Here is a 21,508-nt window from a genome sequence, read left to right as displayed (position 1 = left end):
AGCCTCTGATGGTAAGTCGAGGAAACTCCCTTGATCCCATGGACCCAGGATCGCCCGACAATAGCTGTGTAGGGTGAAAGCACGTCTGCTACACATAAAGTGGTTAAGGTAAGGATTTTTCCTACCCGAATTTCCAATGTTACCTCGCCCCTTGGGCGGGTCGACGAGCCGTTAAAGCCAAATATGTTGTAGGTGGATGGTATTAGGCATCGTCTCTAAGAACATCTGTTTGAATGTATCATAAAATAAGATTTCTACCGACCTTCCCCCATCGATTAGGATTTTAGGCATGGCCCATGGCAATGCCTTAGGTTTTTCTTCCTCGCCTTCGTGTTCGAGAAGTGCGATGGTCATCGTGGCCACTAGCGGATCGTTGTGGTTCCGACCTCCATCAGGTGCCTCCGAGTCTGAAAAGATGATGTGAAATTTCATCCACTCCTCAATGGGGGGATCTCTATCTATACTTAAGACTTCGTCACCTTCGAAGTTTCGTTTGTGAATTTGTCCTGTGATATTTCGTTCAGGAGTGGGAGCAATGATAGTTGAGTGCGATATCGTATTGCATCCTAGATATTGTGCCTCACGAGGGATCTCCACATGATGTATGAGTGCCCCAGTGGCTGGTTGGATCGCTGGTTGCGCGATGTACTCTTGGAGTTTACCTTCGTCGATCATATCCTGCACCATCTTTTTCAAGTCTCTGCACGAGTCTGTCGTGTGACTATAGAATTGATGGAACTCGCAGAAGTCATTTCTGTTTTTGGCCCGCTCCGGCTGCTGACCTCTGTTCCATGGGTAAGTGATTTTGTGTTTTCCGTCGATCTGCTTGAGGATATCGGATATGGGGGGTCTTTAGATTCGTGTAGACTAGGTCCACGAATTTTCCTTTCTTTTGTTGGGCTTGGTATCGCCCTTTCCATCCTCCACTCCGATGTTCATCGAACTGGGTTGACCCGTTGTTGGGTCGCCCGACTCCTTGGGATGGCACCTGAGGGTTCTGCGGTTTTACCACATTTGCTCCTCTACTAGTTCCTTTTACCAGTTTATCGTAAGTATCGTCTTGAAATTCTTCAAGGGCCACGTAGTCATCCTGGATTTCTCTCAGCTTTCCTAAATTCTTTGGCATGGTTTCATACATGTGGAAAAATATAGGGTCTGTCTTTCTCAGACTATTTTTGAAGCCCAAGATCGCGTAGGACTCGGGGACTCTTCCGATCTTGGCGCATAATTTTCTCCATCGTGTTACCAGAGAGCGGAGTGACTCGTTTGGTCCTCGGTATAACTGGATTAACGCGTCAATTTCAGGTTTGACTCTGCTATTGTGAATGTATGTTTATAAGAACAACTCAGATAGGTGAGCAAATGACTTAACCGATCCTTTTGGTAGGTTGTTGAACCACATTAGGGCCTCGTCTTTTAGACTAGCTGGGAAAAACTTACACAAGACCACATCGTACTGATCGCACTGGGTTAGCATCATGCGGTAAGTTCTAAGATGTTCAATTGCGTCCCCGATCCCAGTGAATGGGGCTGTGAACGTCGAAAGGGAACATTTCCTTGGAAATGGTTGTGTTAATAAGTTCTTGGACAAAGGGGATTGTCTTGCCTCCTGCATTACCTCTGCTAACTTCTTGATTTCTTGCTTTCCTGTGGTTTCTCTACACATAGCCTATAAATGGCAGAGTCGAGATTGCAACTGATCGTCTATGTGCTTCGTTTCTGCCTTCTTCTCGCTTCCTTGTGCTCTCTCGGGAGAGAAAGAGGATTCTCGACGGAGATATCTGGATCGTCCTGAGTCCTCATCCGATTATTCGGTGTACGATACAACCTTAGAACGAGTTGACTTCGAGGTCTCTTCTCGCTTGGGATTAGCGGTGGCGAGATTCTCGACCATGCATTTAGTTTCGTCATTTTTATTCCTTTCTCGCTTATGCTTGGGATCCACATCGGATGATCCCTCGGATGGACTATCCTCCTCATTTAGGACGCCTTTATTTCCCTTGGGAAAGTGATCCAATGTTCCTCGTTTGGAGTGTCAGGGATATTGACTCGCTCATCATCTTGCAATTTTTCAAATGGATTCTCCTCCTCGGGGATCTCCTCTATGGTAGCAAGTGGCACCTTTTTCTTTGCTTTGCGTTTCAGCATACGGTTTCTCCGTTCTTGCCTCCTATACGTCTTTCGTGCTTTTTCATTCTCTCACCATGCGCCTCCTGCGCTTTCAGGATGGCTGTGATGGTCGCAGTGGTATTACCATGGTTAGAAGGTTCGTCCTTCTTTGTTTCATAGTACACAGTTTTCCTTGGAAAACCGTTCAGCCCTCCTGGTTGAGTTAAATGGATATCGTATTGTTCTTCGAAGGGGTTTCCCTCTTCGTCGGAGCTGGAGTTATCTATTAACCCCTCCTGATATTGATTCTCGGGTTGTCCCTCTCCAGGGAGTGCACCGTTGTGCATCGTCTCGCCTTGCTCCATGTCGTCTAGACCTTCTTGGTGGGTTCCACCAGTTTCACCTTGGCTCACACGAGCCGATCGTCTCGTCCCCAGCGCCTTACCTGCGATATATGCAATAATGCTTAATTTGTCTATTCTTCTATAAAGGTGGGACCCTAAGTTTGCAGGTCACGTGCAATAACTAAGTCAGAGTTCAACTGGACAACTTTTGTACAAGAAGACTTTTTAGTACATTTTGGAGTGAAGATGTCAAAAAATTCCCTACTTGCATGAGGTTTCAAATGATCGAGAAAAGGTGTTTTATCTGTCTCTGTTTTTGAGAAAAATACCTCCTCTAACACGTTATACCTCTATTTGGAAAAAACCAAATTACGACGATTGAGCATACACTAGTGGAAAACAGAAGTTCCGCGACCGTCAGGACAAGTCATATATAAGAGTTATACGACCAATTTTAATTGTCTCTGTTGGGGTCTCTGATAAAGCGTCTCTGTCCGGTACGACCCAAAACCGTGTGTCTCAGAATAACGACTAATTTTAAGGGTAACAAGGTACAGACCCTTAACCATGGGTCTCAGATTTAAATTATAATATAAAAAAAATATATATATTCAGATTTGTTGAAATGCCTGAATGGAAAAATCTGAAATAATCTGACTGAACATCAAATGAAACTCAAATTTAATTCAAATTAAAGTCGATTTCAATCCAAACCTAATTTAAATGAAACAATAACTTCAACTCAAACTCAAAATTCAACATTCATTCATTGTGCCCATTAGGTTTAAGATTACACAACAAAAGGATTGAATCCTGAGTTCAAAACAACATTTAAGTTCTATCTAACAAGTAATATCTAAGATTGAACAACAAGATGAAACTAATAGACATTTGATTAAACAGCAAATTGGAGATATCAAGCTTCTGTACAAAAAATTAGCCAGGTCACTTGTATACAGAGAAACACACTTGTAAGATAAGTCAATAACATCTAGTTATTCTTCATTACCATCAACAAACCATCTAGTGTAATTCTTGAAACCATCTCAAGTAGTTTCTCTTGCTTGTAGTTTTAATGTGCACAACTAGTATTATTATTACCATGTAATTGAGTAAGGTAATACGAAAAGATGACCACCTTACCTCCCAACACATTAGTTCTTAGCTCTCTAAATTTTCCAATGATTGGGAATCCTGAAAGGAAAAATAAAATCATCCAACAGATTAGAAATGTGTTTTGACAGATACACACAGATTAGAGAAGAAACAAATTAGAGAAGAAACTAGTAAGTGAATCATTCTTTTCTCCCTGTTAGCACATGTAGTAAGTGAATCATTTGTCAAACAAATTAGAGAAGAAACTAGGAAGCCAATGAGATTGTGAAAAATACCATCCTCAGTGCACCCGATCCTGAATCCAAACAGAGCATCAATATCTGTTGCCTTGGGGTTTCCACGAATAAAATGTACATCTTGTGGATACTCGACCTGGGACGTACAGATGGCCATAAAAATACACTTAATTCACCTTCATTTTATAAAAAACAGGGTAAACACCAGAAAGAAACAAACGGGAAACGATACCCCAAGCAATACCTTCAATGCAAGCAAAACATTAATCATTTAAGCTGAGTTGGCTTAGGTCAACATATTCCCCTAAGAAAAGGTAGTCGATGTAACTGCAGATGCCATGAAGAGAACGTGGAGGGATTAGTGAGTGAATATTTACAATACTAAAGGTAGTTACAAGACACTGAATAATCTCAAGGAGCAACGGGAGTAGAATACATATGATTAGTTTGAACATTATCAATGCAGTTAACATCATAACAATGAAGTTGTGCAGGCAAATACTAAAATCTCCGAGAGAGAAATTTAGTGAAGAACTGTAGTAATGATTCAACGTAGGAGCCATTTCCCTGAGAAAATATGCAAATCCTTAGATTCTACCTTTCTTTTCTGCACTACAAGAACATCAAGCTTTGTGAAGAATAACACGTCTTTCTCTCTTGTATTCAACCTCCTCTCGCTGGTGCATAATCAACAGAGCTCTTCTCACCTGCCATGGGTAATTATGAACATTAAAGACAAGTGGATGGCACTATTATAGGATCATTTCTCAGTGGCACAGAAAAAAACAGATATGCCAAGAAGAAGATCTACATCATAAACTTAATGGAAGCATAAAACTAAATTGATAAAGAAAAAAATACTTACAATGGAATCATTCAGTCCCATTCTAGCAAGCTCGTCAATAAGACGCCTCTATGATATGTGGCTTCCAATTCCCATTAAAGACAAGTATGAAAATCGGTACGAATAGCTATCAAATTAACTATTAAAATCAAAGGACTAACCACTAACCAGTATGAAATTCAAAGTTTTGAGCTCGTCTCAAGGTATTCATTTGCCACTGCCACACAACAGCTTCATCGGAACTTCCAGTAAGAAGACGATCACCCTCTTTGTTCCATTTTAAACAGTTGACTGGACCTTTATGTTTGGTCGAGGTACCTTGAAGCTCCCTGGTTAGAATAAAAAGATGAGAACATTGAAAATGTGGCAATTAAACATCTAAATGCACAAAAATTTACCCATTTCTTTCAAGTCATAAAATCAACAGAATGTCAGTAAATGACTTTCTAAAAGCAATACAATGCTGTATAGTTCAGTGATTTAGCCATTGTGCAATTAGGTGACCTTTTAAGAATTTATCACTGAAAACTTCTTAATTAGAAATTCAAATGCTGAGCCGATGCAAAAGTCAAGTAACCTAGAAGTTAACTAAGACTCTAGTACACCATGAAATCACAATGACCACGTGGAAAGGGTAAACCGATAAATCATCATTAATCACTAAGTTGAACTCTTCCAGTGCAAGCACAAAATCACTAACATAAACCCTGATTAACCAAAAAATAATAATCAAGCAATGAGCTCAGTGCTGTTACATGGTTGCCTGCTACTCGATATTAAACAGAAGCACTTAACTAGAAAAGCAATGAGCTCAGTGCTGTTTCGGGGAAAGCAAATTAACTATTAAAACCAAGCACCTGCATCAAGTAGAAAATCAAATTAACTATTAAAATCAAGCAAACCAAGCACTTTTCCATGTAACATTCTTGAAGCAAACCAAGCACTTTTCCATTAAACATAGGCATACAAGAAGATCATAGTATTTACCCTGGCTGTGTAGGGTCTTCCAGCTTCAAAACCAAGAACCTGCATCAAGTAGAAAAGAAAATTAACTATTAAAATCAAGCAAACCAAGCACTTTTCCATTTAACATTCTTGAATCAAAAATAAAACAAACTTACATGTTTATACCATAACCCCCCAAAGTTTAATTAGTTATATACACAAAATGGTGTTGACAAACTAATCATCTATATACTTTTCAGCAACAAAGAACATGTTTTTGCCACAACCCACAAAATTTTAATTAGCTACAAAACCCATTTTGAATCTGAAGACTTCTCTGACACAAACAAAAATCAAACTTTCCTAAACTCCAGCAGGCTTCATTGGATTCCTTATACTCTTGATATTTTTAAAATGCAACTCAACATTAAAATTAAATAGCATACGTGTGAGCAAACTGATCAAGACTAATACATAAGGGAGATAGTTTAAAATTTTAACCTTCCTGTGTAGAGACTTTCCATGGGCCTCATCATCTGCATTTCCTCAAGATAGAGCGACGGGTTGCAAAGCATGCTTGAACATTCCAGCAACGCGAGGAAAGTGGACTCCCCATTGCAGATATTGATATTCCAGAACCAATTAACAGATCTGGAAAATGATCCAACAACAGATCCTCTAAAAAACTAGTTTCAATTTCTTTCCATGGCACAAAGACTTACCAACTGCGATCAAGGGAAAACAAAAATGCTCATCAAAATTCAAATAATCCAGAGATCAATGAAAAACAACTAAACATGGGACATCCAATCAGTGAGATAAAAACAATTTGGAATAAAACCTCCTTGTTAGGTTTCCAATATCAAACCCATAATTCCAAAATTCAAAAATAAATAAAATCTTTTACCAATTTTTTGTGTATAAAATTGAGAGAAAAAGGAATACTTCAACTAGATTTTGAATCAAACAAATATTCTAACAAATTTAGACCTGAAATCTTACCATATTATAGCAAAATCACAAACCCCAGATTAGCAAAACAAGTAGAGTTGATAATCGAACCTTGATTCATCAAACCAAAATAAATCGAAAATTGTTGAGACTAATTAAGAAAAATGCCTAAATGGCTATCAATTAAAAGAAGAGACCTTGGATTAAATCACGAGAATACTCAAAATAACCTTATGAAGAAACAAAAGGAACAAGAAAAAAGTTGAAGAAAAATCAAACAATAAACCCTAATTACCAGAAGAAACTTACAGAAACAAACCCAATGATTTAATCAAACTGGAAAAATGGGTGTTTCTTGTAATTTATAAAAACAAACCATGGGTTTAAGAGAAAATATTTAATTGATTTCTTATGGGTTTTTTTAGGTTTTGATTTGGTCGATGAAGAAGATGGATAAGAGACCGAGAGAGAAGATGATTTAATTGATTTTTTCTAGGTTTTCTTTTCAGTTTCGATTTGGTGGATGAAGAAGATATGAGTTTCTGCTAGCTGAGGAGATAAGTGAAGAGAGAGAGAGAGCGTGAGCAGAAGAAAAAAGAGAAAGAAAAAGAAAAAGAGAAAGAAGTATTTATATGCTCCATAAAATAATAAAAAATTATCAAATTTGCATCGGTTTGGAAGGGTCGGGGGATCGGCGGTAGATTTAGGGTAAAATAGTAATTATTCTGAGACAGCTATTAATCATCTCAGAATTTTTCCTTGTTTTTGTCATATCAGAGACCGCTTTTACGGGTCCGCGGCCCAACTACCGTTACCGGGGGTCTCTGCTGTAGGTCGCTAAACACCCATTTTCCACTAGTGATATCTTCCAATTCTAGGAGATATTTTTCATCATCTTTAAACTTTTGATTTTGAACAAACTTTGGGTTTGGTGAATGAGTATGCACTCATTAATCCTTCCCCTTGACTTAGAGTTAGGTTTCCAAGAAGAAGATCTTGGATTACTGTGAGTTTGATGATGAACATCATGAAAAAATCCGTCTTTTCAACTTTCATAGAATGATATTTCTCTTATGAAGCTTACTGACTAGTGCTTCTTCCCATCTCCTTCATGGAGGAGATCGTTTGAGCACCGAAGTGTATAAACTCCATTTTTACTCCGATCTGCAACTCTCCTGAACATCTTAAGGAAGACATAAAAATCTTAAAAGAACAAAAATCTTAAAGAAAATCGATGAAAAATAGGTAGATCTGTTGATTTTGAGGGTCTTTAAGACTCCACAAATTTCATGGATCGTGAATGAGTCTGAGCTCTACTCATAAATTCTAACAGAATCCTACACAATAGTGTGAAATACATTTCTCTCATGAAGATTATGAAAATGATATAGAGTTGTAGTTAGGGAGGTAGAATAGATCTTCATACCTCCCTGTTTCTAGCGCCAAAATGTAGTTGCATCTTTTCTAATGACTACACCCAGGTAAATCTAAAGGATATAAACTACCCAAACATTCAAGATTAATAGATAAACAAGATGTAAAGAACATGAAATGTAAACATGAACACAAGCATATAACGTGGTTCAGCCATGAAGACCTACGTCCACGGGAAAGAAGATGTTTTCATTATTGATTAAGGCCTTACTCTTGAAAGAGCTACATATATCACTTAGCTTTCTCACTCTCTCCTTATCTAGATCTCTCTCAGGAATTCTCTGTAAAACGACCATCTAAAATTACATTAGTTGTCCATCTCCTTCTACATGGACTGGTATTTATAAGCAAATTAGACTCGTGAAGGCCTGGTCTTGCCGAGCTGGTGGAGCTATCGTACATCGCCTTCACTGCTTCAGACTGGTTCTATACTATCCCTCGTGATGGCTTGCTTGGTTCTCCCTCCTAGTCGTCTCGCTCTACTCGTCATCGTGTAGTTCTTCTCTAGGGAACCTCGTGCTATATCACCTCTGAGTCGTAGTATAGATTGTTTGAGCCTTATATTGCGATGTCGATTCATCCACATCTGTTCTTATCCTTCATTAAATGCAGTCCTTCTTTTTAGACTTGACCGTCTGAGCGGATTAGACCACTCCTCACACGTGTCATTCATGTGGTGTTTGTAGCAGGCTCCAGACGAACTCACCTTTTTAAATTAGGATTCAGTGTTCCTATCCCATCATCTTATCGTATATTCATCCCTTAGGATGCTGACACGTAGTCATCGGATAATTTACCCTCACATGCCGAGTTAATGGTGAGTGGTGACTTTTGTTGATTGGTTATGGATGCGCCATTTAATTTAACGTGAATAATTGAAATGCGTTAAGATCTTCTATGTATTTTCAAAAAAGAAAAACACTTTAGTTTAGTGAGTCTTGTGTGTTTCTCGAAGTGAATTAATAAAGAAAAACAAACAGAAGCCATCACAGATGGTCGTTGGCGAAGTGAACAAGGTTGATGTCAGGCGTTCAATTCTCACCCCCTCATATTTTAATTGGTTTTGAGTTGGATGTCCATATTCTAACATTTTTATTCATAATTCAATGGTATCCCATCTAGAGCTGGAAAACGGGCGGTCCGGGGCTGGCTTGTTACGGGTTACACGGGTTCGGGTTAACACGGGCTAAAACCTGCGGGTTGATATTCTTCACGGGTGGTCATTTCTTCAACCCGCACCCGTAAGGATAAAGCTTGCGGGTTTGCGGGTTATCCGGCTTGTTTGATTAAAATTAAAATTAAAACTAGATTACGTCAATTTATGTCAAATTACAAGGATAAAAATCAAATTACAAGAATAAAAATCGTAAAATAATACAAGATACAAAAATTAAGTTAACCTTGCACAGAACACAAGAGTTTTCTTGCCATTTTTAACAATTCTAAATTCTTGTATGATTCTGAATTAAGATTAAAAAAACCCAGGTCGTAATCTGATTAATTACCATCAACACTAGTCTAAGACAAACACAGTAGCCATGAATACACTTAGGAAAATCGAAAATACAAACACAATAGCCATGGGATCAAATTCAGAAACAAAAACATAACATTTTTCTTTCTTTAAATTGAAAGTAGAAACTTAAGATTGCCAATTAAGAACAAACCCATGTTGTAATCTGATTAATTATCACCAATCTCATCATACTTAATAATCAACATTTGAAAATTGATAATAACAAGAATAATAAAGATCCAAACATTTTCAAGAACCACTTAAAATCAATAAGAAAGAAAAGATTTCACAACTAACCTTAAAATCTGAGACATGAGTCTTGTTGGATTGAATAATAGCTTCAGATTCATCTCCTATTCTACTTAAATGATGATGATGAGAACAGAAAAGGATTTTCTTGAAAACCCAAATTAGAACAAAACAAGGAAAAGGAGGTAATATACAAAACCCATTATTGCTTCTTACTTACTGTTCCCTATAGAATCAGGCAATAGGATACATACAAAATCTAAATAAGAAAATAAAAATTGACCCAGATTCAGAAATTGATTCAACAATTAATAAAACAGAAGTTCAAGTTCCTCAAATTAATCCGCACAATCAATCATGCAAAACCAATATTAGTATATTACTAAACCCTAGTTTTAAAATTGTTAATTTATTTCCTTAAATCATCATCACCATGGAGTTAAAGTACCAACTATGTGTAGGAGATACAGAGATGAAGAATAAAAAAGTAAAGCAGAAGAAGAAAAATGGAGATGGTGAGGAGGCGCAGCCGCAGGAGAAGACAGTAGGGTGTGGGGAGAGAAAGAAAAGAAAGGAGAAGAAGAAACGAAAGGAAATGATTATTGTCTTCTAGGGTTTTGGTGCAGTTATACCTTAAACGTAGGGATAAGATGAAACCTAGATGATCTGACGGTCAGGATTACATAAAACTTATTAATAAGGTAATATGGACGGGTTTACGGGTTGTACCCGCGGATTTACGGGATGGGACGGGTTAACCCGTTTACTCACAAGACGGCATTTCTCCAACCCTAACCCGGCTTGTTTAGACACCAGCCGAGCCGGGTGCGGGTTTTTCACGGGTCGGGCCGGGCAAACCCACGGGTTTTGGCTTGTTTGCCAGCTCTAATCCCATCCACTCCAATAAGGAAGAAGTCAGGGGTTCAATCCCCGCCACCGTAAAGGTTTATAATAGATTAGTTGTATAATGGGTTTAGCGGTGTTGGGTCTGGCAGTTAGGCCAGTCCAACTGGTTGGGTTCGGGTAGGGGTCTGGGTCCGGCTTTCGCGTATCAAATTTTTTTTAATAAAGAAACAAAACCTAAAATAAGAAAAGAAAAAGTAAAGTAAAGGACATCCAAAACAACTTCATCGCGTATCAAAAAAAAAAGTTTAATAAATAAACGAGACCTAAAATAAGAAGAAAAAAAAGTAAAGTAAAGGACCGGATATAGCTTAACCGTAATCATCCAAAACAGCTTCATGTCCAGCATTATTCAAACCCTCATCAAATTGTTTCAGTATAAATTCATATAACTTATATTAACCAAATATATATATAATCCATCCTCTTATATTTTCTCGTTTTTCTGCATTTTTTTTCATTGTTACAAAAAATAATATCGTGTTAAGATTATTGGAACCGGTAACAATGGAACAACAAACCTTAGATGAAACTAGCTATACTGAAAATAATCAACTGAATTGAAAAACCTCAATTTGACACACGCGGGTAGCGTCACCTGCTCAGCAAATTGTCTTTAACACAATAGTCTGAAGGTACTCAAGAATGAGAGAGGCTATATCCCATCAGAGGGGATGTGTCCAAGATAGAACTGCCTGATATAGATTGTATAAGCACAATACAATATACCCAACTAAGAACTCAGTAGCAAGGATTATGAAGGAAAATAGAAAACCATTGTTGCGGAAACCAAAGTGAGAAGATAGAGAAAAGAAGATTCAGAAAACGTAGCCGCTCCTAGAGTCGTTTTCAAAATATAAATTCGTTATGTATTTATAGGAGAAAGTTACTTGCAAATCAAGTTAGATTTAGGTTTTCTTATGAAACACGTTTTGTTTCTTGTAAAACAATTCAAAACAAAAAATGAATTCTCCCTTAAATAAAATATTTTTGGAATTAATTTCGTAAAGAAAAACTCACCAAAAACGAACTCACATAAATAAATAAAATATCTATAGGACTTGGTGGATGATATACCTGCATACAACACGGGTTCGAACATGTATATTTTGTTCACCTGTTACACCGTCGTTTTTCAATCTATCCAGAAGAAAATATTTATATAGTAAAACTCCTCTTTAGCTTTCCACAATTAGGACTAAAAGATTATTTCATTCAGTCATAACATGAGTAAGTATCCTTAGACTCTTAGGTCATTAAATCAAACCACACCAAACACAAAAATTCTTTTATTAAAAGGTCATTTTTTTTTTCGGACTAGCAAATTATTTAAGATAATATGTAACTTTATGTAATATTCAACTTTATTTGGTCGGATTATTAAAATATTCGATTTCAAATAATTGATATATCCACTTGCACTGTGACAACCAAATACAACATAGCATCTGTATTAAATAATAAATAAATGGATTTTGGATAACCGTATCTTAGCAGCGGGGATCTCGAGTAATAATCTATTCTATATGCAATGTATTGTTTACGATCCGTTATATATCTCTGCCTCAGAAGCAAATTTAGTTAGTTGTCCATACTAAACCAATCCTCCAGAATGAAAGATCCGGTATCCACAAATTTGTTTGTCTGCGCAGCCATTTCCGTTGCAGTGGCAGCTCTGCTGTTACTCCTACTACTCCACAATTTTCTTATCTTGAAAAACAAAACGAACTCAAGGCGGTTACCACCGGGTCCTCCTTGTTGGCCATTGATCGGAAACCGCTTAAATGTAGGTTATGACTGTAAGGTGCCACACAAAAGATTGGTTGAAATTCAAATGAAATATGGACCAATTTTCATGATGCGTATGGGCGCGCTGAATACGCTAGTTATTGCTTCCGCAGATGCTGCTATGGAGTTACTCAAAACTCATCATCAAGCTTTTATCAATCGTCATCTTGTCCAAAGGCTGCAACCAGTGGATGATAAAAAATTTAAGGCGACTGCATGGGCTCCATATGGTGGACCAATCTGGCGAATCAGTAGGCGACTATATGCAACTTTATTCTCTCGTACGACAATGAATAACACTGTAGGTAAACGAAGACAACTTGTAGATCAGATGATACAATGGATATCGGTAGAAGAGAAGGAAGGTAGAAGTGTTGAAATAAAACACTTGACTTTGGTGGCTTTTGTTAATTTATTGGGAAATCTCTTCTTTTCTAAATATGTTATGGATCTTAAATCCGCCACTGGGAGTGAACTCTATCAACTGCTTGGGGAGATTGTACAGTTATCTTCAAAGCTTAATGTAGCTGATCTCTTTCCATGGTTACGAAATTTAGACTCGCAGAATATGGCCAACAGAATGAAAAAGGCACTATATGCATTTGAAAACATTGTTGATGGCCTAGCTAAGGAGCGAAAGCGCATGCATGTTGTACGCAATAACAACGAGGAGAAGGATTATTGGGATTTGTTGATGGACTTCGAAGGCAATGGCAAAGATGAACCAATAAAACTGTCAGACAGATACATAATTTCTTTTATAACGGTGAGTAAATTCATAAACTTGAACAATTAATTTAATGATATTCATAATTTGATTTACATTATATTACACTCAATCTGCTCATAATTTTTCGAGACTTCAGAAAGTGATAAACATAGTACAAGATCTGTATCTAAATGGGAGAATGATGATCTCATGACCTTGATCCTCATTTAGAGGCTAGCTCGCACTGCTTAACTAATTTGTTTACATAGGGCTGGTATGCCAAAACCGGGGGTGGATCATACCAATATTGCTCAATCTTTTATACCGTTGCATGCTAATAAACTTTTGCCATATTTATATAGGAAATGTTTGTCACAGGAACCGACGCAATAATGATACCCCTCGAATGGGTAATGAAAGAAGTTGTTCGCAATCCAGAGGTGATGAGGAAGGCCAAAGATGAGATTTCCCAAGTTGTTGGTTACTCCCTCCGTTTCACAAAGACAGTTCGCTTTGACTTTCTCAAAATATTAAGCAGACCATACTATTTTACTTGACTACCCTTAGTTACTTACCTATTTTATTTTAATAAAAATGCTAGCATTAAAGACTATCCAAAATTGGTGTGAGTATTATAAATACGAAATATATAAGGGAATTTAAAAGATATTGAATTTAAAAAGTATAAACTTTATAAGGAATCTAATTTTTAGAGTTAAATGTATATTTCCTTAAAGGAAATGAAGGATATATTTGTTTCCTCAATTATACTAATTTCTTTAATATTTTAGATTGTGTCCCGTTAAAAATAGATTTATGAATATAAAGAATTCAAAGGTATATTAGAGAGTTCATTGAAAAAGTATGACTATAAACATAAGCTGGACACAATTTTGAAACTGACGAAAAAGGAATAGAGAACGGTCTTTCAGAAACACAGGGAGTATAAAAGAAAGATTGCAGAAAGTGATATCGAAAGTTTACCTTATCTGGCTGCGGTGATTAAATAAACATTGAGATTGCATCCACCGTCTCCTTTTCTAGTACCACGGATTACTGTTGAAGATACAAAATTTATGGGGTATATTTCTTGGATTTGATGATAGTTCCCTTGAGGAGCAATGTTCTCCCGGGACAGAATATATATAAAACCTTAATAATATCTTTGTGTTTATAACCAAAGTAAATGGAGATAATCTCCTAAATAAGGTAAATAAGATAATATCAAGTCTATTACACTCCCTTAGTCTAAACGAGAGAGGAACAAACGCTGAGACTAAAACGAAAACGAACAAATAACTGTCGAGGATGCCCCTTGGTGAAGATGTCAGCATACTATTCTCAGAGGGGACGTGTAAGACTTTAATGGCACCAATACGAACTCGTTCACGAACAAAATGTATATCAATCTTCACATGTTTGGTGCGTTGATGTTGAACAGGATCTCCAGACATATATATCGCACTAACATTGTCACAATAAACAATAGTAGCACATCGTAGAGGTAGATGGATCTCTAGAAGAAGGTTGCGAAGCCATGTTGTTTCAACAACCGCATTTGCTACTCCCCGGTATTCAGCTTCAGCACTGGATCGAGAGACTGTTGCTTGACGCTTGGAGGACCGGGAGATGAGATTGTCACCAAGAAAGATACAAAAACCAGATGTCGGGCGTCGAGAATCGGGACAACCCGCCCAGTCAGCATCAGAGTATGCTGTTAAGCCAGAGATAGAGGAGACTGAGAGAAACAGTCCGTGGTTGATGGTTCCCTGAAGAGAGCGAAGGATTCGCTTGAGGGCATGCATGTGAGGCTCACGGGGGTCATGCATAAATAGATATACCTGCTGAACTGCGTATGCAATATCTGGCCGAGTAAAGGTGAGGTACTGAAGAGCACCTGCTAGGCTTCTGTATAGAGTGGGATCCGAAAATGCCTGGCCAGAGGTGGCACTGAGCTTGGAATCAGTGTCGACCGGAGTAGCCACTGGATTACATTTTGTCATGGAGGCACGCGCGATGATGTCATGTGCATATAATGACTGAGACAAAAATAATCCTGAGGATGAACGAGTAACAGTGATGCCCAAAAAATGATGTAGCGGACCAAGGTCAGACATAGCGAACTCTCTCTTCATCAAATCAATGAAGCGGCATAGGAGAGCATCAGTAGAGGCAGTAAAAATAGTGTTATCAACATATAAAAGTAAGTATGCCGTTTCGGATCCTGATTGATAAACAAAAAGTGAGGGATCACATACACTACCACGAAAACCACAACTGGTGATAAACTTGACAAATCTCTGAAACCACGTCCTGGGAGCCTGCTTGAGGCCATAGAGAGATCTACGTAATCTGCATACGTAATCAGGGCGAGAAGGGTCAACAAATCCTGGATGTTGATGCATATAGACTGTCTCGGTTAGATCTCCATGAAGAAAAGCGTTCTTGACATCTAGTTGATGTATGGGCCAAGATCGTGATGTAGCAATAGTGAGAACAGTACGAATAGTAGCAGGTTTAACTACCAGACTAAACGTTTCAAAACAATCAACTCCAACCTGTTGAGATTTTCCATTGGAAACAAGACGAGCCTTGTGTCGCTGTAGGGATCCATCAACATTATATTTATGACGAGACAACCACATGGAAAGAATAACATGAGCATCACGTGGTCGTGATACAAGTTCCCAAGTATTAGTTTTCAACATGGCATTATACTCATCTTTCATGAAAGTATTCCAGTTTATGTCCCTAAGAACATACAAGTGAGAACGAAGAAGAGGAGAGATATGAGGTAAGGTTTGGACATGAATATTAAGACGATTAATATGGCGGAAAATTCCACGAGAGGCACGAGTGATGGGTCGAGTAGGAGTTGTAGGTATAGTAGGAGCCGATGGTGCTGTGGATGAGGGTGATGTTGTAGTGGTAGTTGGAATTGGAGTGGATGGGGTGGGATGTTGAACTGTAGTGGAGGCAGGAGGTGGCATCACAGCATTGTGCTTTGCTGTGGTGGAAGTGAGAGTGGAGTCAGGGGATATTGTAGTGGGGTAAGAAAAGGACGGACGGTGTGCTGGAGAGCGGTCGGTGGACGATGTGCTGGAGAGTGGTCGGTGGAAATAGGAGGTGGCATTGGAGTTGTTTGCTGTGAAGTAGAGGTAGCTGATTGCTGTAGAGGTCCCGAGGGAGTGCGAATGTTGGCTGTAGAGGACACACTGTAAGTAGGAGGTGGCAGCATGTTTCTGAGCTGTGGAGGATTGGTAGTGGGGACAGTGGACGGTGCAGTGGAAGAGGAAGTTGGATAGTCTGTAGTGGGGACAGTAGGGAGGGTGTTTAGACGCCGGTGAGGTGGAGTGTAGGGCTGTGGGTTGGGTGAGGAAGTGTTGACAGTTGGATCAGTCGGAGGAGGACTGTAGAAAATGTAGTGAGAATGTAAGGGAGAGGGAGAGGAGGAATTATTATCAGACAAGGGTGTTGGAGGATCAGTGAAAGGAAATACTTGCTCGTCAAAAATTACATGACGATAAATGATGATCTTGTTGGTGGCAAGATCAAGGCAGCGGTATTCATGATGGTTGGGAGGAAAATCAAGGAAGACACATTTAGTTGAGTGGGGGGGCAAATTTGTGAGGAGTTGTGGAAGAGAGATTTGGATAGCAAAGGCAACCAAAAGTACGAAGATGGTCATATGTTGGTCGGCGTTGATAGAGAATAGAAATGGGAGAAGAAAAATTTAGGATTTTTGTGGGAAGAATATTGTGAAGATAAACAGCCATAAGAAGAGAACAAACCCAAATTTTGGTGGAACGGAAGCGTGAGACATAAGAGTGCGGGTGATATCATTGACACGGCGTATCATGTGTTCGGCCTTGTCATTTCGAGAGGAATTTTGGGGGCAAGAGAAGCGAAAAACTAGACCATTAGTACGAGCAAAATTGTGAAAAGAAGAGTTGTCAAATTCACGTCCCATGTCGCATTGAAAACTTTTAATTTTATGCTCAAATTGAGTTTGAACGAGAGATCGAAATTCCAAAAATTTGTCATAGACTTGGGATTTAAATTTTAGAGGATAAACCCAAAGATAGTTGGTGAAATCATCCAACAAGATAAGATAATAACGAAAACCGGTATCAACATGAACTGGAGAGGTCCATAAATCACTGTGAATGATATCAAATGGAGCAAAAGTATTGGAATTTGATTCATAAAAAGGTAATCGAACATGTTTACTAACTTTACATGAATGACAAAGTTTAGAATGTAGATTTTTATTACAATGAATAGAATTATTGGTACGAAAAACATCTAAAACAGCCTTGCCGGGATGACCAAGACGACTATACCAAATATCTGGCGAACAAACATCAAGAGATATGGGGGAAGACTGGGAAGATTTTTGAGCTGGCACGGCAGAGTTGGTGATAGGGTAGAGCTCCCCGGAACTATTGCACCGAAGGATAATCCTCCTCGAACTCAGATCTTTCACAGAAAAACCAGACGAAATCAAACTCAACAGACACATGATTATCAGTGGTGAACTTACGAACGAAAATTAAGTTTTTGATAATATCGGGAACAACAAGAGTATTTTTGAGTTGAAGGGTGCGAGAAGGGAGGTTTATGAGCTTGGTACCACTAGCGGTAACTGTAATGCTATTTCCATTGGCAACTAAGATAGACTGTACAATACAAGAATTGGAAACGTTATGTAAAGTACCTAAATCAGCAGTGAGATGCGAGGTAGCACCAGTATCCACATAGAAAGCATCATCGGGTTGTTGTAGATGCATAGAACTATATGCTTCAGCAATGTCTGTGAACTTCAATAGTTCCGTCGCCATTGATTTTAATGGTTTAGAGAAAATAGGATCGTAGGGGGTTGATACCATCTTGGATTTGATGATGGTTCCCTTGAGGAGTAATGTTCTCCCGGGACAGAATATATATAAAACCTTGATAATATCTTTGTGTTTACAACCAAAGTAAATGGAGATAATCTACTAAAGATAAATAAGATAATATCGAGTCTATTAATATTATTCCTAAGGACACAGCAGTGTTGATTAATTTATGGGGAATTGGAAGGGATTCAACATTATGGGATGATCCATTGTCGTTCAATCCAGGTCGTTTCTTAGGAAATACTGTTGATATCGTGGGCAACATTTTCGATTATTACCGTTTGGAGCTGGAAGACGTATCTGTGCTGGCATCCCATTGGTCAACCAAATTATTCCCATTGTGGTTGTCTCATTGCTCCAATCTTTCGATTGGACCCTTGAAAACGGAGGGACACCTGAATCCATCGACATGAATGAAACGTCCATGAAAAAGTCCATTCCCTTAAGAATAATACCAAAAGCATCGGCTCTTGCGGCATTGTGACATTTTTTTTCCATCGGTAAAGAAATTGTGCAGGCGAGTTTCGAATTCAGGTCACTGATATCATCATCCAATGACTTTACCACTGTACTACAATGACACCGGCTAAAACACTGGAATTTCAACCCATGCATCCATGAATTTGAAATTTTAAAATTGTGCTTAATTATCTAGGTACGAAGCTCACTTTGGGAACGATTGTGTTTACAATATAGTGCATTTCGCAGCTGATATTGTAATCATGTTGTTCATATACCCGCAGTGTATCTTTGAAAGTTCAAATTGTCCTTATTTATGTACGTTCAAGGCTCTCTGTGGTCACGATTGTGTTTGATAAATAATCCATTTCGCAGCTGATATCGTAATCATGTTGTTCATATACCTACAGTTAGAGTTGTACAGGGCGCGGTTCGGCTCGGTATAAAGAAATGGTTGACAAGGTTGTTTGATTTCACAACAATGTAAATTTTAATTCATTGATCAGTGTAGTTTATATATACGCGGTTACAATTGTGTTTACAAAGATAAGAAAAGGAAAATAACAACAGAATGTCATCATTGGAATGACAGCAGAATGTCGACATACGTCGTCATAGTGTGTACAACAGAATGTCGTCATAGGAATGACAGCAGAATGTCGACATACGTCGTCAGAGTATTCTGATTATTCTAATACCCCCCCTCAAGTTGGAGAGGTAGAGCCCGAACGAACGCCCAACTTGTGAACCAATCGGCCAAACTGTGGAGCACCCAAAGGCTTTGTAAAAATATCTGCTAGTTGATCGGAGGACGGAAGATACGTCGGAAAAATCAATCCACTAATGAACTTCTCACGTACGAAATAACAATCAATTTCAATATGTTTAGTACGTTCGTGAAATACAGGATTCTGAGCAATATGAATTGCTGCTTGACTATCACAGGAGATGGTGATAGGAAGAGGACACGAAATACGCATGTCATTAAAAAGATATCGCAACCATTGTAGCTCAACTGTTAAGTTGGCCAATGCACGATATTCAGCTTCAGCCGAAGAGCGAGAAACCGTTGGCTGCTTCTTTGATTTCCAGGAAATAGGACTGGAGCCTATTGTAACTAAATATCCTGTGGTAGAACGCCTAGTTATAGGACATCCTGCCCAGTCTGAATCCGAGTATCCATGTAAAGAAAGATTACTGGACGAAGAAAGAAAAATACCATGTCCAATGGTACCTTTAAGATATCGTAAGACACGATGGGCAGCATCAAGATGAGCGGTATGCGGATGCTGCATGAATTGACCCAAATAATTTACGGTATACGTAATAATTGGACGAGTGACAGTAAGATACAAAAGTCTTCCAATAAGACGACGATAAGAGCTGGAATCAGGTAAAGCCTTACCATCAGTAGGTAATAACTTAAGATGTGTATCCATCGGAAATGATGAAACACGAGCTCCTGTAAGTCCAGAATCCTTAAGAATGTCAAGAATATACTTTCGTTGACATAGAAAAATACCTTTAGAGGATCGTGAAACTTCAATGCCTAAGAAATATTGAAGACAACCAAGATCTTTAATTGAAAAATGAGAGGCAAGACGTGATTTAAGTGAAATAATGAAATCATTATTTGTGCCAGTAATGATGGTATCATCTACATAGACAGGACAAAAATAGATGTTGTGCCTTGATGATATGTGAAAAGAGAATTATCACATAGAGATTTCTGAAATCCTTCCTGTAATAAAACGGAGGAAAGTTTGGAAAACCATTGACGAGAGGCTTGTTTAAGACCATAAATGGATTTCTTAAGTTTAAAAACTTTGGAATCACCTTTTCTAGCTAGTGCGGGAGGAATTTTCATGTATATTTCTTCATCTAGATCTCCTTGAAGAAACGCATTATTGACATCGAGTTGATGAAGAGACCAATTTTTAATTGCCGCAATAGACAGTAGGACGCGAACAGTTACCAGTTTGGCAACAGGGGAAAAGGTGTCATAGTAGTCGATTCCTTCTTGCAGAGTGTATCCTTTTGCCACGAGACGAGCCTTGTATCGTTCCACGGTACCATCATATTTAAATTTGATTTTATACACCCATTTGCATCCAATGGCTGTTTTCCCTGGTGGCAAATCAACAATAATCCAAGTGTCATTTGCTTCGAGAGCTATTATCTCTTTTGCCATTGCTGCACGCCATTTAGGGCATTGAGTGGCTTGAGAAAAGGATTTGGGTTCTGCGGACAAAATAACCTTAGTAAGAAAAGCTTTATGAGAAGGTGAAAACTTGTCGAATGACAAATAATTAGTCATAGGATGAACTGAAGTTGAAGTACATTCAGTAGAAAAGCAGTGATAGTCTTTTAAATAAGCTGGTGGATTCCTAGCACGAGAAAATCGAGAATCTGTAAGAGCTGCAGGTATTTGCTGCAGATTTGAAGAGTCCACAGAAGGGATTGCAGGGGCCGATGGAGGAGCATGTGTAGGTCCTGGATCATCTGCAGGGATAGAGGTAGAAGGAACTGCAGTTACAGACGGAAAATCTGTGCGTGTAACAACAGATGCGTCTGGGGAAGAGAGAACTGGCGTGTTCGGCGAGCTAGAATCGGGAGATTTGTTGTTCGGCAAGGTATGTGAGCGAACAGGAAGAGCAGGAGGTACATTGGTAAAAGGATCAGTGGCTGCAGAATCCAAGTCGCTCGGAAGAGAATCAGTAACATTGGAGTTGCCTGTATGACTGTCAGGAACATGCATGGAAGGATCATGCAATGAAGGCTGTGACAAATGCACAGGAGTAGAAGATTGTGAATTAAAAATAGAATCGTAATGAATATATTCTGAAGATTGCACAGGTGGGGATATCTGGAAGTGAGTATTGATATCATGAAATGGGAAACAATCCTCATGAAAAACGACATCCCGAGAAACATATATATGTTTTGATTCGAGATCAAAAATTTTGTACCCTTTCTGACCATGGGGGTAACCAATGAAAATGCC

General features: G+C 38.6%; 2 protein-coding genes across 2 annotated transcripts; one reads left to right on the top strand and one right to left on the bottom strand.

Moving 5' to 3' along the window:
- Positions 1-12,259: 12,259 nt before the first annotated feature.
- LOC113316287 (cytochrome P450 76A2-like) lies at positions 12,260-13,231 on the top strand. The gene has a single exon (XM_026564499.1). The coding sequence runs from the start codon at positions 12,260-12,262 to the stop codon at positions 13,229-13,231; it is 972 nt and encodes a 323-aa protein (XP_026420284.1).
- A 2,902-nt stretch (positions 13,232-16,133) lies between these two features.
- Positions 16,134-17,985, bottom strand: LOC113316286 (extensin-like). Its single transcript, XM_026564498.1, has 3 exons — positions 17,778-17,985; positions 17,488-17,623; positions 16,134-16,554 (listed from the first exon to the last, which is right to left on the bottom strand). Exons 1-3 carry the CDS (start codon positions 17,983-17,985, stop codon positions 16,134-16,136), a joined length of 765 nt encoding a protein of 254 aa, XP_026420283.1.
- Between the last annotated feature and the right edge of the window lie 3,523 nt (positions 17,986-21,508).

Source organism: Papaver somniferum, chromosome 10 (assembly GCF_003573695.1).
Source record: "Papaver somniferum cultivar HN1 chromosome 10, ASM357369v1, whole genome shotgun sequence".
In the NCBI taxonomy this organism is placed as follows: Eukaryota; Viridiplantae; Streptophyta; class Magnoliopsida; order Ranunculales; family Papaveraceae; genus Papaver; species Papaver somniferum.
This window is presented reverse-complemented; position numbering and strand designations above follow the sequence as displayed.